This window comes from Lathyrus oleraceus, chromosome 6 (genome assembly GCF_024323335.1).
Source record: "Lathyrus oleraceus cultivar Zhongwan6 chromosome 6, CAAS_Psat_ZW6_1.0, whole genome shotgun sequence".
Classification (NCBI taxonomy): Eukaryota; Viridiplantae; Streptophyta; class Magnoliopsida; order Fabales; family Fabaceae; genus Lathyrus; species Lathyrus oleraceus.
The window spans coordinates 48,270,594-48,287,878 of record NC_066584.1 but is presented as its reverse complement, the minus strand read 5'-3'; the positions used below and the strand labels follow the sequence as shown (position 1 = coordinate 48,287,878).

General features: G+C 44.3%; 1 protein-coding gene across 1 annotated transcript; it reads right to left on the bottom strand.

Moving 5' to 3' along the window:
- Positions 1-4,581: 4,581 nt before the first annotated feature.
- On the bottom strand, positions 4,582-15,761 carry LOC127096831 (uncharacterized). The gene is made up of 3 exons (XM_051035368.1): positions 15,336-15,761; positions 13,018-13,070; positions 4,582-8,067 (listed from the first exon to the last, which is right to left on the bottom strand). Exon 3 carries the CDS (start codon positions 8,006-8,008, stop codon positions 4,661-4,663), a length of 3,348 nt encoding a protein of 1,115 aa, XP_050891325.1. The 5' UTR covers positions 8,009-8,067; positions 13,018-13,070; positions 15,336-15,761; the 3' UTR covers positions 4,582-4,660.
- Positions 15,762-17,285: the final 1,524 nt, after the last annotated feature.

The window sequence follows — 17,285 nt, the reverse complement described above, 5'->3', positions numbered from 1 at the left end:
AGACCCACGATATTCACAAGTAGAAACAAACTCAGCTGGGGATGCGGATATCGATCTGCCACGATAACTCATCCAATCCTCTGGTAGGATAAACTCTGTTGGAGAGATGACTGCTTCGCTGGGGAAGGCTTAAACAAACCATAGTTAGGATAATGATTCTGTCCGGGGACAGCACTGCTGGGGAGTGCTCACAGGCGACGACCTTACTGGGGAAAATACTCACAGGTGATGACCTGCAAATCGGAACAATGAATGCCCCAGGGGGGGACATGGACAAGATACGCTCAAGTGTCCTCAACATTCAAAATGATTTTCAAATGTTTTACTCTTTCTGCACGTCATTGTTTAGCCTTCATGTTTTTATATGCAATGTTTATCAAAAATTCGGACGTTTTTGCAAACAAAACAGTAAAAATAAAAACAAGAGCAATTTATCTGAATAACGACTTTTATTGATTGAAAGTGTGCCCGAAGAGGCAAATACATTGGGAAGCAATTCCTAGAAAGAGGTAATTGCGCACAAAAGGAAAATAAACTATCCTAATGGCAATGTGAACACGGCATCCACTGTTTCCCAACTCTGTCATAACTCATAGATCATCAGTTTCCTCCCAATTCCTTGCTTTCTGAGAAGAATGACTGGACCGATCACATCTGTCGAGATGGTAGCTGACGAAGCATGATGAAATACAGACGACTCAGACTGTAGTCTTCGCTTTAATCCCTCTTTTGGCTGGATCGCCCTTTCGGGTTTTCAATCCACCGGGATACCCATTTTTGCCTAAGCCGCCCTTGCGGGTTTTCGACTTACCGGGTGTACAATTTTTTCATTTTTATCCCTAATTTTTGCCCGAACCTTTTCTTTCTGTTTTTGGTTCGCCGGGATGCCCATTTTTGCCTGGACTCTTTTGTTCTTTTTGTCCAGCGGGTCAATTTACGCGAAGTATTTTTTGACTACATCTGAGTTGACAGGGGAAGGAAAATCTTCACCGTCCATAGTTGTAAGCATCAAGGCTCCACCGGAGAAAACCTTCTTCACAACATATGGACCTTCGTAATTAGGAGTCCACTTGCCCCTGTTATCTGTACCGGGAGGAAGGATCCTCTTCAAAACTAGATCGCCAGTTTGAAATGTTCGAGGACGCACTTTCTGATCAAAGGCTCGCTTCATCCTTCTCTGATATAACTGCCCATGGCACACAGCTGCTAACCGTCTCTCTTCGATAAGGCTTAACTCATTAAACCTTGTACGAATCCACTCGGCTTCGTCCAGCTTGACGTCTAATAATACCCTCAGAGAAGGGATCTCCACTTCAACAGGTAGGACTGCTTCCATACCATACACAAGGGAGTACGGGGTTGCCCCGGTCGACGTACGTACTGAGGTACGGTATCCATGCAAAGCAAAAGGCAACATCTCATGCCAATCTTTGTACGTAACGACCATCTTCTGCACAATCTTCTTGATGTTCTTGTTAGCTGCCTCTACAGCACCATTCATCTTCGGTCTGTAAGGAGAAGAATTGTGATGTTCAATCTTGAAATCTCTGCATAAGTCCTTCATCATTCTGTTGTTGAGATTCGAACCATTGTCCGTGATGATTCTCTCGGGAACTCCATAACGACAGATGATTTCTTTCTTGATGAACCGGGCAACCACTTGTTTGGTGACGTTGGCATAGGAAGCTGCTTCCACCCATTTGGTGAAGTAATCAATCGCAACTAAGATGAAGCGATGTCCATTCGAAGCAGTTGGTTCAATCCTTCCAATCATGTCGATGCCCCACATGGCGAACGGCCAAGGTGAGTTCATGACATTCAACGGGCTTGGTGGTACATGCACCTTATCAGCATAGATTTGACACTTATGGCATTTCCGAGCATATTTGAAGCAATCGGATTCCATAGTCATCCAATAATAACCGGCTCTCAGCAATTTCTTCGACATTGCATGACCACCAGCGTGGGTACCAAACGAACCCTCGTGCACTTCTTGCATTAACATGTCTGCTTCGTGTCTATCCACGCATCTGAGCAAGACCATGTCAAAGTTCCGCTTGTACAACACATCATCCTGATTCAAGTAAAAGCTTCCAGCCAGCCTTCTCAGGGTCTTCTTATCGTTCTTCGACGCACCCTCAGGATACTCTTGAGTCTTGAGGAAGTTCTTGATGTCATAGTACCATGGCTTGTCATCAATAGCATTAACAGACTCGGCTGCAAACACATACGCAGGCCTCTCGAGTCGATTCACAGCAACTTGTGGCACATGATTCCACCAATGAACTTTTATCATAGAAGATAAAGTAGCCAAGGCATCAGCCATCTGATTTTCGTCTCGGGGGACGTGATACAACTTCACTTTCTTGAAGAGCGTCAGTATTCTTCTGGTGTAATCCCTATACGGAATCAGATGTGCCTGGTTTGTATTCCAATCTCCATTGACCTGATTGATCACTAGAGCTGAATCTCCAAATATGTCAAGTGTTTTGATCCTCAAATCAATGGCTTCTTCTATCCCCATGATACAAGCCTCATACTCAGCTTCATTGTTGGTGACGTCGAACGTCAATCTGGCAGAGAAAGGTATATGAGCACCTTTGGGATTGATCAGTACTGCCCCAACACCATTACCGTTCATATTCACAGCCCCATCAAACATCAGTGTCCACTTGTCATCAGGATCCGGTCCTTCCTCGACAAGCGGCTCTTCACAGTCTTTCATCTTCAAATACATGATATCTTCATCGGGGAATTCAAACATCATAGGCTGATAGTCGTCAATCGGTTGCTCGGCAAGATAGTCGGACAAAATACTACCTTTGATGGCCTTCTGTGACGTGTACTGAATGTCATACTCGGTTAAGATCATCTGCCATCGGGCAACACGTCCGGTGAGAGCTGGCTTCTCAAAGATGTACTTGATTGGATCCATCCTAGAAATCAACAGAGTAGTATGGTTCAACATATACTGCCTTAGTCGGTGAGCAGCCCAGGCCAAAGCACAGCAAGTTTTCTCGAGCAGTGAATATCTTGTTTCACAGTCGGTAAACTTTTTGCTTAGGTAGTATATGGCATGCTCTTTTCGACCAGACTCGTCATGCTGCCCCAATACACACCCCATCGAAGTCTCGGTGACTGAAAGGTACATGATCAGTGGTCTCCCTGGAACTGGAGGGATCAGGATTGGAGGTTTCTGTAAGTACTCCTTGATTTTGTCAAAAGCTTTCTGACAGTCATCATTCCATTTGATAGCCTGATTCTTTCTGAGTAGTTTGAAAATGGGTTCACATGTAGCAGTTAGATGAGATATGAACCTTGCAATGTAGTTCAACCTCCCTAAAAACCCACGGACTTGCTTTTCCGTCTTTGGTTCAGGCATCTCTTGAATAGCTTTGACCTTAGCTGGATCTACCTCAATCCCTTTCTCACTGACAATGAAGCCTAAGAGCTTCCCGGATCTCACTCCAAACGTACATTTGTTGGGATTCAGCCTCAGCTTGAACTTGACCAGTCTGTCAAACAACTTCTGCAGATTAAACAAGTGCTCCTCTTCTGTCTGTGACTTCGCAATCATATCATCCACATACACTTCGATTTCGTTGTGCATCATGTCATGAAAGAGAGTCGTCATTGCCCTTTGATAGGTAGCACCGGCATTCTTTAGCCCAAATGGCATCACTTTGTAGCAGAACGTGCCCCAAGGTGTAATGAATGTCGTCTTTTCCATGTCCTCTGGCGCCATCTTGATCTGGTTATAGCCTGAGAAACCGTCCATGAAAGAGAATACCGAGGATTGAGCCGTATTATCCACCAATACATCAATGTGAGGTAATGGGAAATCATCTTTCGGACTCGCCCTATTCAGATCTCGGTAGTCGACACACATCCTGACTTTGCCATCCTTCTTCGGCACGGGAACAATGTTGGCAACCCACGGTGGGTAACTTGTGACAGCTAGGAAACCTGCGTCCCACTGCTTTTGAACCTCTTCTTTGATCTTGACAGCCATATCAGGACTTGTTCTGCGAAGCTTCTGCTTGACTGACGGGCACTCTTCTCTGAGAGGTAACCGATGCACTACAATGTCTGTATCCAACCCGGGCATATCTTGGTATGACCAGGCGAATATTTCCACATATTCTTTCAGCATCTCGATTAACCTCCTCTTGACAGAGTCTTCTAAAGCAGCCCCAATCTTGATCTCTCTTCTGGCGTCCTCAGTACCCAGATTAACAATCTCCAACTCTTCCTGATGAGGTTGGATGACCCTTTCCTCTTGCTTCAGTAGTCTGACCAATTCTGCAGGGAGTTCACAGTCTTCCTCACTCTCCTCTTCAGCCTGGTAGATGGGATTGTTGAAATCATACTGAGCCATAACAGAGTCGTTCACAGTGGATGCCAAAAGATCATTTCTGCATGTTTAATGTTTTGTTTTTTAGAAAAAGATTTCAATAAAGTCACAAAAAACAAAAACATTGCCATTTTTATTTTTTTGAAAAAGTGGAAAACCGAAAATAGAAAGACAAAGATCTCAAAATTTGATTGAAAAAACGTCCTTTATTTATAAACATTGTGAACATGATGTGGCCCTACAATGAACCACTACGCCTTGGGCAGAACGTAGGGTTTTCATGCAAAATGAAAAAACAAAGGAAAATTACTCTGTCAGTAGAGTAACTTGGACCACTTCTTCAGCCGTCCAATTGTTGATAACCTCGCCTGGTGCACAAGGGCGGACCCAGACATCCAAATCATGATCACTGTCTTCACCACCAGTAGCAAAGACATCTCCGTGGTTCATCAGCCCAGCGCTGGTGAAGGTGCTCGGACCTGCTTGTACATGCTGCTCTGCTGGGAGAGGCTCGTACCCAATGCCGAATTTGTCTTCTTTGATTGGCAAGTCAACCATCTTGCCCCAGCCTTCAGCTTTGCCAGAGTCTACGACCTCTTTGGCTTGCTTGTATGACGAAATCGAAGCACCCGGCTTCCTCTGCTCAGCACAAGCAACCCCTTCCAACGCCACAGTCTCGAATGCCTGGCACAGGGTCTCGTGGATCTCGCCATCCACCTCCACATACTTGAATGAGGAAAGATGACTCACCAGAATCTCCTCTTCACCACAGACGGTCACGATCTGACCGTTCCAGACATACTTGAGCTTCTGATGGAGAGTCGACGAGACCGCTCCAGCTGCATGAATCCACGGACGCCCCAACAGACAGCTATAAGCAGGCTGAATGTCCATCACGTAGAACACGATGTCGAAGGTCTCCGGACCTATCTTCACCGGCAAGGTGACTTCACCAAACACAGACCGTTTGGATCCGTCGAAAGCACGCACAATAAGGTCACTGGGAGTGAGCACAACTCCCTCGACATCGATCTTCTTTAAGATTTGCTTCGGCAGGACATTCAGGGACGACCCGGTGTCCACTAGCACGTGAGATAATACTGCACCTTTGCACTCCATAGTGATGTGCAAGGCTTTGTTGTGATTACGACCCTCAGGCGTTAGGTCTAGGTCAGTGAAACCTACACCGTGCCTGGTACTCACGTTGGCTAGTACACCCTCCAGCTGGTTGACGGATATCTCTTGCGGGACGTATGCCATATTCAGCATCTTCAGCAAAGCGTCCCGATGTGCCTCAGAACACATCAGCAAAGAGAGTATCGAGATCTTTGACGGAGTTTGGTTGAGTTGATCCACAATCTTGTAGTCACTCTTCTTTATAATTTTCATGAACTCCTCAACATCTCTCTGAAAAGAACCCTCGGCCTCCTTCTGAGCCGGTTCTTCGTCAACCACTGCTTGTTTGCCTTTAGCCCTTGCAGATGCTTCAGCATTAGCATCCCTCAAAGGCTGAGGAGCAAACAGTCGTCCACTCCTAGTGAAACCCCCTTGTCCTCTAACATTGTCCACCACAGGACTTGCAACAGTAGGAATCCTCACAGGAGCACTGATAGTGACTGGTGCTTGCACAGCTGGTCTCGTCTGGTTACCAGCCCTCCTATCACGGCGATAGGCGTTGTCGTATCTCCAAGGCACAGCTCTACTATTTTCAACTTGTCCTCTGCCGGACGCCACAATAGTAGTAGGTGCACGGATGGTTACCGGTGTTGGGATGGTAACCGGAGTATTGCTGGTGGTGGGTACACTGACAGCCCCACGCCCTCTTCCTTCGGACGGCTTATAAAAAATAGTGACAGTAGACACTGCCCCATTATCTCTAGTAGCCCGGCTGAACTGCAAACAACCTTCGTCCATTAACCTCTGAATACCAGTCTTCAACTGGTCACAACCGTCGACAGCCTCTGAACAGCCCAAACAGCCCTCTTCGCAACCTGGGTCAACACCCCCCTTCAATAATCGGCCCTTGACGACCAACAGAGACGTCTGAACATCTTCAACATTTACAATCAGGTCTTCAGCTTCCCCATCCTCGACATTGTTAACCCTATGCCCGCCATGCTGAGGCATAGGATTGTTCACCACATTCGGAACTGGAGAGAAGTTGATCGCCTTAGCATCAATCAGATCCTGAACCTTGTGCTGAAAAGCCCGACATCTTTCAGTATGGTGGCCTGGTGCCCCAGAATGAAAGTCACATCTAACATTGGCGTCATAGCCAGGAGGCAGCACCGTCGGAGTGGCCATCGTACGCAACTCTACAAACCCTAACCGGAGTAGTTCGGGTAGTAGCTCTGCGTAAGACATAGGCAAAGGATCAAATCTTCTATCAGGATTCAACCTCTGTCTCTGCTGAGGCTGGAAAGGACGTTGTTGTTGTTGTTGCTGTTGTTGAGGTCGTTGCGGTTGTTGTTGAACTCTTTGTTGTTGTGGATGAGGTTGTGGTGCAGGAATGGTCACTGCAGCTACCGGACGATACTGGTCCCTGTTTGTATTAGCTCTGTACGCACTCCCTCTGTGCTGTACAGCATTGGTTTCTCCTTCTCTACGGCGAGGTGCCCCAGAGAAGGGTTTCTTTGAAGAAGATGAGGAACCAGCATCATGGATCCTCCCAGCCTTGATTAGACTCTCAGTTCTTTCGCCGCAGATAACGACGTCAGAAAAACTTCCGAATGGGCAGCTTCCCATCCGGTCCATGTAAACTCCTTGAAGAGTACCGATGAACATGTCAGTCAACTCCCTTTCCAGCATAGGGGGTTGAACTCTTGCAGCTAGTTCGCGCCATCTCTGGGCGTACTCTTTGAAGCTCTCGTTGTTCTTCTGACAAAGACTCTGCAGCTGAGTCCTTGTCGGAGCCATGTCCATATTGTGCTTATACTGCCTGAGGAACGCCTCACCCAGGTCTCTCCAGCACCGAATTGAATCCCGCTTCAATTCCATATACCAGTCCAAGGATGCCCCAGATAGACTATCCTGGAAGAAATACATCCACATCTTCTCATCATCTGTGTATGCAGATATCTTTCGGTAATATGCCTGCACATGGGTGCGAGGGCAGGAGGTACCGTTGTATTTGTCAAATGACGGCGCCTTGAATTTGTGCGGGATTCTGAGTCCTTCAACCAATCCCATGTTGGTAACATCAAAACCGAGGGAGTTTTGACATTCCATTGCTCTGATCTTCTCAGCAAGGGCTTCAACTTTGCGATCTCTCGCATCATTCCTACCCAAGATGTCGTCGTCTTCGCTGAGCATGGTGAACAAATCCTCTTGTCTGTCAACAATAGGAATTCTATTACGGGCCGGAGCATGGATGACTCTGGCACTAACAGCATCTGGAGCAATCGGTTGACCGTCAACTCGGATACCCCTCAACTCTTCACCCACAGCATAATTGTTGACGGGAATAGCGGCAGCAGGGACTTCAGGAACTGGGTTTCCTTCTTGCAGAGGCTGGTTGGGCGGTGGCAATACAGCTTCTTGCCTCTGGACCAATGCTCGGAGTTCTTCTTGACCTTGCGCGACCCCTTGCATCATATGAATGAACTGGGCCATGCTTGCCCTCATCTCGGCCAACTCGGCTTGTACTTGATCCATGTTGCGTTGATGGTTGAGCCTCGTTGAGTAGCGGTGTTGTCTTTGATCAGCTATCCTGCCTGAACACAGGAACCAGAGTGAGAAGTCGGGCACCAGAACACCTGTAATGCGAGAATATGCAAAAAATGAAATGTCAATGCAATGACATGTTTATCACTTCAAAAGAGTATTCTACATCCTTGATTCCAGTCTCACGAGAAAATCGAGTCATAGATAAAATTCGGAGATTAAGATACAATAGAGAAAAGGTCTTCATACAGATAAATTTAAAAAGAAAGGTCTTAGCCAATAGTACATCAAAAGATGACCTCCACAACAAGCCTGTGGATCGTCACTGCATAACAACAAAGCAATTAAGTAAAAAGCAACAAACAGGACTCAGCCTCCCGTGTACAAACCATGAGGACTGCTCCTCACTTCTTCCAGTAATGCTATCGTGTCGGGATGTCCTGGAGATTCTGTCAAACGCCGGATAAGCAGATTTCTCTGGTGAATAACCTCATCCATCTTGTTGATGTGCTCTCTGTAGTAACTCTCATCATCCTCTCCGAATACCTCTACAAGTCTGGATTTCTTCAAACCTGCCAATTCTTTAAGTTCTTCAATCTGTCCCCGAGCCTCATTGAGTTGATCGGTGATGTACCCATTGGTAGAACGGGTGCGCAGAAGCTCATGGTCCTTCTCTTTCAACGAAGTCCTCAATTTCTCCATCTGACCAGTCAGTTCGGTCACCATCTCCTCCTCCTTTGCCTTCCGAGAAGTTGAAAATGCATCCCATCGCTCTTGCCACCCGGCTAATTTACCCTGAGCATCCATTAATTGTTGTTTGACTCGCCTCAACTCGGAGCTGGATGATCCCAAGGCCTTGTCTGTCTTCCTGAAGAAGTCCACTTCCACAGCTAATTTTCCTTCCGCTTCCTCTCGCAGTCTGACAGCTTCCGCCTTCTGATATTCTGCCTCATGAAATTGATGCATATAGTCTTGCAATTTCACGTTTAACTCCGAGTTTTCGATTTGAAGCTTCTCCATGGCTTTCTTCAATTTGTCATACTCCTCTCGGCTCACTACTGTTGACTGTGCAGGGGTCGGTGGATACAAAGATTCTTCTATGGGAAACGGTAGACCAAACTCTTCAACTCTTCCTTGAAGCCACTCTTCATACAGAGGATAAGTCCTACAATCTCCTTTTCCAAGTACAACTCCTCCTTGCTTGATCACCTTGAGCCAGGCCTCAGCTGCCTTACGGGATACAGTCAGATCAGGCGAAGAATGGAAAAACAAAGATTCTTCCACGTCCCTTTCGAAAGGCGGAGTTCTTAAAGCGTACCCAAACTGTCTGACTGCTAGAGAAGGGTTATAGTTGATTCCTCCTCTTCTTCCTACCAATGGTACATTTGGGAAGCTCCCACAACTGTGAATAATATCCGCCCGAAGCAAGCTCCGGTCAGACCACCAAGAAATATCTTCAGCTCTCAACCCCATCAATCTCTTCGACCAACTCAACGAGTCCTCGACATCAATGAACGCTCCTGATTTGGGTAGGTGTGAACTGAACCACTTGTAGAACAAAGGCGCACAACAATTCACCAATCCTCCTTTTCTATTCTCATTCCTATGATGCACCGAATGAAAGAAATCTCCTAGTAAGGTTGGCACCGGATTTCCCAACACAAAAAGGCGTACTGCGTCCGTGTCCACAAATTTAGCAACATTAGGGAATAGGACAGTCCCATACACGCAAAGAGCCAACACAGCATTGAAACCCCTCTGATCACCATCTTCAAGTTTCTTCCTTGCCTCTCCCAGCAAGAAACTCAAATGAAAACCATTGACTCCTCCCTTCTGACATATATTTGCCTTCAAGACCGACTTCCCCAAATATGTGGCCGAAGCAACCAAGCTGAGATCGGGCAGAAGCTCAGAACTGTAGAACAACAATTGTGACTTGATAGGAACTCTGAGGAAACTGGAAATCTCCTCCAAAGTAGGGACCAAAATATAACCCGGGAATGTGAAACACCTCAATGGAGGATCATAGAACTGCAGCAGTGTAAAGAGAGCATCGTGTTGATCTTTGGAGAGGACTGTGACGAAGCTTAGAATCAAACCATAATCCTTCCGGAATCCTTCTAAAGAATCGTGATCCATTGACTTCATCAGCTGTTGAATAGGCTCCAAACAAACCACTGGAAACTTGTAAGCGACATGTCTCTTTCTGCCAACATCCATCTCAGGAGAACCAGAAAACCCCGACCGGAATCAAGAAGAAGATGTAAACCCCTAGAAATGGATAAACATGTGTTAGATGATATGGATGCAAAATGATGTGATGCAATGCAATGATATGGAAACCAGGACCGCTGGATCTGCTTAAACATCTGCCGGGTTGCACTGTCTGAAGAAAAACCCACTGAGGAATAAAATACAAGACCACAACTATGCTCCAGAAAACCGGGTTGGTTGGAAGTTAAGGTTTCCTGAATTTAGCCCGCCCCTCACTTGTAGGTTCTAAGAACAGAAGTTTGTCAGTTTCAGCCCTTCAGTCGAGAATAATACGTTTACCACTGAAGGTTTGGTATTATTACGGGATGAAAGACCTCTGCTGACTCCCCTCAACAGGATATCCTATAGCAAGTTCCCAGTCTCGGGGTCCTCGGATTGAGCAGCGAGAATGCGCCCACCAGAGCTAACATAATCACATCTCGGAGGAGAGGCCTCGACTGGGTTCTCGGGAAATGGTCACCAGAGTCGACGATTTCTAAAGGAATATTTGTCGTTATGGAACATCCATAGGACAAAATATATCCAACAGAAACCTCGTCTGGAATGTGGGTCTCATGAACGACTTAACGTAGCAACATGCCACGCAAGCCTCATGACTATCCACTCTAACACCTATGTGTGCACTCAAGCCTGGGTAGTGGGCTTATTTCTCACAAAATATCCCATCCCAACAAACAGGCAACCAGCAGATGAATATGAATGAATGCAAACATAATTACAAACATAAATGCAAACAATAGACAATGAATGCAAACAGTAAATAATGAATGCAATAAATAAACACAGCAAAAAGCAACCAAAACCCTAACCCTAGAGAGCGCTAGGAGAGACTCGCTCAGGGAAGATGGACCAGCATAGGTCAACTTCTCTATGATCCCCAGCAGAGTCGCCAGCTGTCGCATCACGCGAAAAAAACCGGCGGGAAAAGAAAGAAACAACAGAGCCGCCACCGTGCGTTATTTATCCCAAAAGAGGGAAAGGAAACGCTCGAAGTAAACCTAGGAAAGAACATGGTCTCGCGACCAAAGAGGATGGGTTCGGGAGTCGGTTATGCGAAGGGAAGGTGTTAGGCACCCTACGCATCCGTAGTACTCTACGGGATCCACGCACAAAAGGAAGGAATATGGTTGCTAAAACACTGCTCAAACACACACACACTGGCTGAAAAGAGACAAGAGAAACTGACTGAAACTGACTCGGCAGGATATCGCATCCTGGGCCTACTTAGTCTATCGGGCATAGACATCAGAGTCGAAGTAGTTCGGACTAGGGAAACGAAACATGCTCGCTAGGATGTCGCATCCTATGCATACGTATCTTCTCGGACGAGAGAAGAATCAGAGCATTCGTAGCTCGGCTGACACGCGCACAAACAAAACAAGACAAAGGCAAACGTGGAGCCTGAATGCCAATCGCTGGACTCACATCAGCATCCGAACCAGAACACACTTCGTATCTCGGCTAACACGCACACAAACAAACAAGACACAGGCAAACGTGGAGCCTGAATGCCAATCACTGGACTTACATCAGCATCCGAACCAAAACAAACACAGGAAACCAACTGCCAATCGCTGGACTTATGTCGGACTCCAACCAGAACACACACAAGGGTGGTTAAGACACAAAGGGTTGAAAAAGAAAAAGGGCGCCCGGAGAGATCAGCTCAATCTCCTGCCTACATACTTCATCTGGTGTGAAGATCAGGGCAATGTAGTTCCCCTACGCAGGGACAAAAGGATCTAGCCTAACCAGATAACAGAGGGAGACACAACACTAGGGAGACTACGACTCGAGCCTAGATGTTGTCATGCAAAGTCAACCCTAAGTTAAGGTTTCTAGCTAAATGGCACAAGGGCCAACCTATCTTAGACACGGCTTGCACAGGAAGCAAGGGTCTCGATTGCAACTAGGGCAAGAGAAAGGGGAGGTCTCAATCGCAACGAGGGCGAGAGAAAAGAGAGATCTCAATCACACAGGGGTGAGAGAAAAGAGTTAGTGTTAGTCAAACTCGGCAAGACATCGCGTCTCGTGCCTACGTATCTCATCTGGACATGAGAATCAGAGTTGCCGTAGTTCGGCCGAAAAAAACTCTAAGCATGGCTCACACAGGGAGTAAGCCACACAGACTTGACTTGCACAGGAAGCAAGTCAAGCACAACCTACCTTGCACAAGGGCAAGTCTAAGCTAAACCTAAAGAGGCAAAGCAAACAGGCAATCACAATCACAAGAAGCACACTCTATATGCATACAAGAGGCTCACACAAGGGTTAGGCACTAGGGCCAACTGGAATAGGGTAAGTGTGCTCTTAACCTTGCCATTGAGAGGCTAAGGTGAAGCGGATGAAAGGATGAAGTGAGGATGAGACCTCGCAGCTCTTATCCCTGGCCAGGGAGAGCTAATAGACAAATGAGCATGGGTCCAGAAAGTGGGAACCCTTCTATACTCGAAGACTCTGACACTGTACACTTTGTACAAGATCTTGGGTTTGTATCCCAATGCATCAACACACAGCAGTGTGAGCAGAGGGATGACACAACAAGAGTAGTGGGGGATAGATTGCATATCCCTACCTTCCACCAATTGCCTTACTTGAAGGACTTTTCCTGCTTGGGACAATTTTAAACAAACACAGGCATTGCCTCTTAAGGAGGACTTCAGACAGTTTGCCCGGTCAAATAACAGACCGGGTCTCCAGACTACATGAAGAGAGAGTAATTATACCTCAAAGCAATTGCTAAAAAGCAAAGCAAGCAACTAAAGCAACTAAAGTGTACCTGAAAAAGTCAAACTTATTAGTAAACAAGTCAACAGTTCAAAGCAAAAGGAATGAATAAACAGTCAACCACAGGAGGTCAATTGTGCAAAGCAAGACTCAAACACATGAGTCAAACCATCTACAAAACAAAAGTTAGTTCATATGTGAACAAATCCAATCACATTTGTATGATCTCAATGGCAATGGTGCTTAACCTGAAACAGGAACTCAATAGTAAGCACAAAAGACCACTAGGACTAGCCTAGGGTCAAGGATGAAAGAAAAAGTCAACACAGCAAGGAAAAGTCAACCAAAACCAAAGTCAAACATTTGAGAAGCTATCACAATTGGGCCCACATTCAAATCATGCATTATGATCATTTCATGAACATTTGAAGTCAAAGTAAGGCAAATGAAAGCACAAAGAAGTCAACATAATGACTTGCATCAAAAGTCAACCCAAACAATCTCAAAAATCATCAAATAAATCACACTCAATCCTAACATCTAACATGGTAGACATGTAAATTTCATGGCATTTGGATGAGAGGAAGGCAGTCAATTAAAATCATGAAGTCAAACCAAGTTCAAGCATGCACAATGAAAGTCAACAAGCATGGGTCAACTTCAAAAAATCATATCAAATTGAAAACAGATGAGAAATGAATGAGATTAACACCAATGCAAAGCTTGAGATGTCTAGTTATCACATATGAAATTTCATGATCATACAATATGGTATGAGAATTTCCCAAATGATATGGCAATGTGTAGCACAAAAAGTCAACCATGGACTAGGCAGGGAAGAAAATTCTCACATAAATGGAAAACAGCATCATTAATTCCCATAAAATTCATACACAAACTAGACATGTAAAGGATGTCTCATGCAAAAAATTGGACCATTTGGATGTAAGGAAGCATGTGAACAAAAATTGGGAAAATGCATATCATTCATGTAGCACCAAATGCAACACATAACTTCAAAAATTTGTATCCAGCAAACCACAAATGAGAAATCCACAAACTTTATATCAAAATGAAGGTGAGTGTGTCTAGTTTGTACACAAAAAGTTTCAACGTCAAAGGATAAAGCATGGCCATTTCATAAATGATTTGGTAAAATGTACAATATTTGGTCACATGAACAAAGCCCTAGCCAAATAAATTTTTCACATGTGCATAATTTGAATAAAAATGCTTATTAAAAACTAGATGAAAAATAGAGAATAATGCCAAAAGTCCCATCCCAATTGGATCATTCCTTAATTATTTATGAATTTTTGAAAATTGTAAAGAAATTGGAACGAAAAGAATTGAAGCAACTGAAAAATAATTATTTAATAATTAGTATAAAAAAAAAGAAAAAGAAAACGAATGATAATAATTGAAGCAAATGGTAATGCAAGGCAGTGTATGGTGGTAGTAAAGCAGACACATTAAAAAGAAATACCGGTACATGCGATACTGTACATGTAGCTAGCACCTGGCTACTGTAGCAAATGGGAATAAATAAGAGAAACAGCCAATGATTTTACGTGGCACAGCGTTCCGGACCCAACAGTGGACAACACCATGACCAATTAAAATATTCCTTTCTAAACCAACATGCATAGCTAAAAAGCCACTTGACTAAATATTATAAGAAAAATTTTAAGAAACGAAAGCACATGCTTAGCAGGGATTATTATCATTCCAAATATATGGGATTTCAGTATCCCATCTGGTGGGGCCCGCGGCCACCTGTACAAGTGCCTAGCCCACTGTGCATCAGCCAATTAATGCACCGTTCATCATGCAGTATACTCACGGTACCGCTACAGCAGAAAGAAACCGCCCATGGCCCACTTTGCCCATCCAAATACAAACATATTGCATACCAAACAAAACCCTACGGATCTAAGTGGCAACGCTGCAGAAGAAGAAAAAGAAACCCAGCATGCCTAAAACAAATATACCCAGAATCATATGCAGCAAGCACACACGGCATTCATACTGTTCATCACGAAATTTCCAGCAACACAATTTTTGCACCAAAAACGACAACCAACATATCAAAATGCTCATCTAAGCAAGCTCAAACCTAAACCAACCTCCATTAATCCCAAATCAAACTATCATGGACAAATCATGCCAAAAATATAAATGAACATCAATCTTAAATTTCAGATTTCTCATGCATTTCTCAACCATTTTAATCAAGGCATAGTTCATTAGAATCAGCATCAAAAGATCTTTCATAAACATAGCATAATTTAGAGAAATGAGAGATTCGAAACTTTACTTGATTTTGAAGAAATTTGTTGGACAGTGGTTGTTTGAATGCTACAGCTCGAAACAGATGAGGATAATGCTTTGAAATGATGAATCCTTGAGGTATGTTAGCTTAGCAACTCTTGAGAACTTCCAAAACTCGATTTGCCATTAAAGGTCCTTGAAGAAAACAGAGCTTGGAACTGCAATACAGGTGAAGAATGATGCTTGAACAAGCTTCCAAATGCTGTCTAGATCATGGAACAAACAAGAGAACTCATGGTCTTTTGAGGGTTTTGAGCAGAAAATTGCAAAGTGCAAAAATGCAAGAATGAGAGAGTATGAGTTTTCTGATGTGCAAAGGCTGCCCCTAGGGTTTGTTTGGACAGAAAAACATTTATATACCACCTGTTTAACATCAGTTAATGGAATGGTAAACTTGTTTTGCTCATTTTAATCCAATTGCACATTTGCTAATCTTGCATAAGTGGATATGGAGGTGTGGTGTTGTACACGAATTGGGCCCTGAAACATGCTGTAAATGGACCTCACATTTGCTGTTTTAAGTTGGTTCAATGAATGGTAAGTTTGTTTCACTTAAAAAGACCAAAAATGCATCATTTGCCAATTTCCAAAATATACATATGGAAGTAGTATAATGGTAGCATGAGCACAACTTTGAGCTTGGAACATGTTGCAAACATCATTTAGAACAAGTCCCAATTGGCCAATTGTGTCAAAAGTGCTTGAATCAAAAAGTCAAAGTTTGGTCAAACTTTATTTTTAAATGAAATAGGTCCAAAAATGCCATTTTGAATGGTAGGGTTTTGATGAATGAAATTTATATTTTTGGAAAGAGGAGGAAAAATGTGGTTTGTAGGAAAAAATCCCACCAAATTGGCCTTATGGTTTGAGAGATATGCCCCTTTGAAGTTCACAAATTTTTGAAATTGAATTGATCATATCTTGACAACCACACATGGGATTTGAGAGTTCTTGAACTTTTTGAAAATGGGAGAACAAGATCTTCAACTTTCATGTTGGGCAAAAATTCATTTGAAGCTTGTATCATGATGCAAGTTGAGGATCAAGAAGTTTCCATTTTTGGCAGTTGAAATTACAGGTCCAGTTTCTATTTTGGGAAATTTTCTGATTGGCTTCAAATTATTCCATGATGTTGATTGCCATGACATATGAGGCCTATTAGGACATGAATAAGCTCTCTCAAACCATTTCCATCCATCAAAACCATAGAATCAACCACAGTTGACCAACTTTGACTTTTCTAGGGTTTTGGACTGACTGTGCACTTCTGATGAATTCCAAACCCTAATTCCTTGAGACCTTGACTTCAAATGATGCCCCAAGACATATGAACTCTTGATTATTGACCATGGTGCCCAAATTCCACAAGAATGGCCACCATCCACTACTTTGACTGATTGTTGACTGTCTAGGGTTTTTGCCTGGCTGTGCATGCACTGATGGCTTCTGAACATCCAACCCTTGACTTGAACACTTCAGATGGACCTCCAAGTCATGTGAACTTGTTGGACAAACCCTAGGGCTTTGATTCCTTGAGAAACACCCTTGCTTGATTGGTTGACTGATCTCCTGATCAGTTTGACCAAATTCCTGATTGCTTGCACTTGAGGCAACTGAAGACAATGCAAATGTTATGCAATGGAACATGATATGCTATGACCTAATATGAAATGGTATGTACAATGATAGGTGCAAATTTGAGGTGCTACACTGGGCTTTACGGACATGGACCTAACTGTGGACGGGAGGAATCACAACAGGGCGCTACACATTGCTATGGAGTGTAAAGGAGCCGTGCTTTCGCATGTGCTGGTTGATACCGGCTCCTCTTTAAATGTGTTGCCAAAGAAGGCTCTGGCGAAGCTGAACTGTGATGGGCTGATTCTGACCCCGACTGATCTGATAGTGAGGGCTTTCGACGGGTCGAAGCGGGCCG

Bases quoted from the DNA above. Each gene is read 5' to 3' on its own strand.
- LOC127096831 (XM_051035368.1), bottom strand. From the start codon at position 8,008: ATGGATCAAGTACAAGCCGAGTTGGCCGAGATGAGGGCAAGCATGGCC.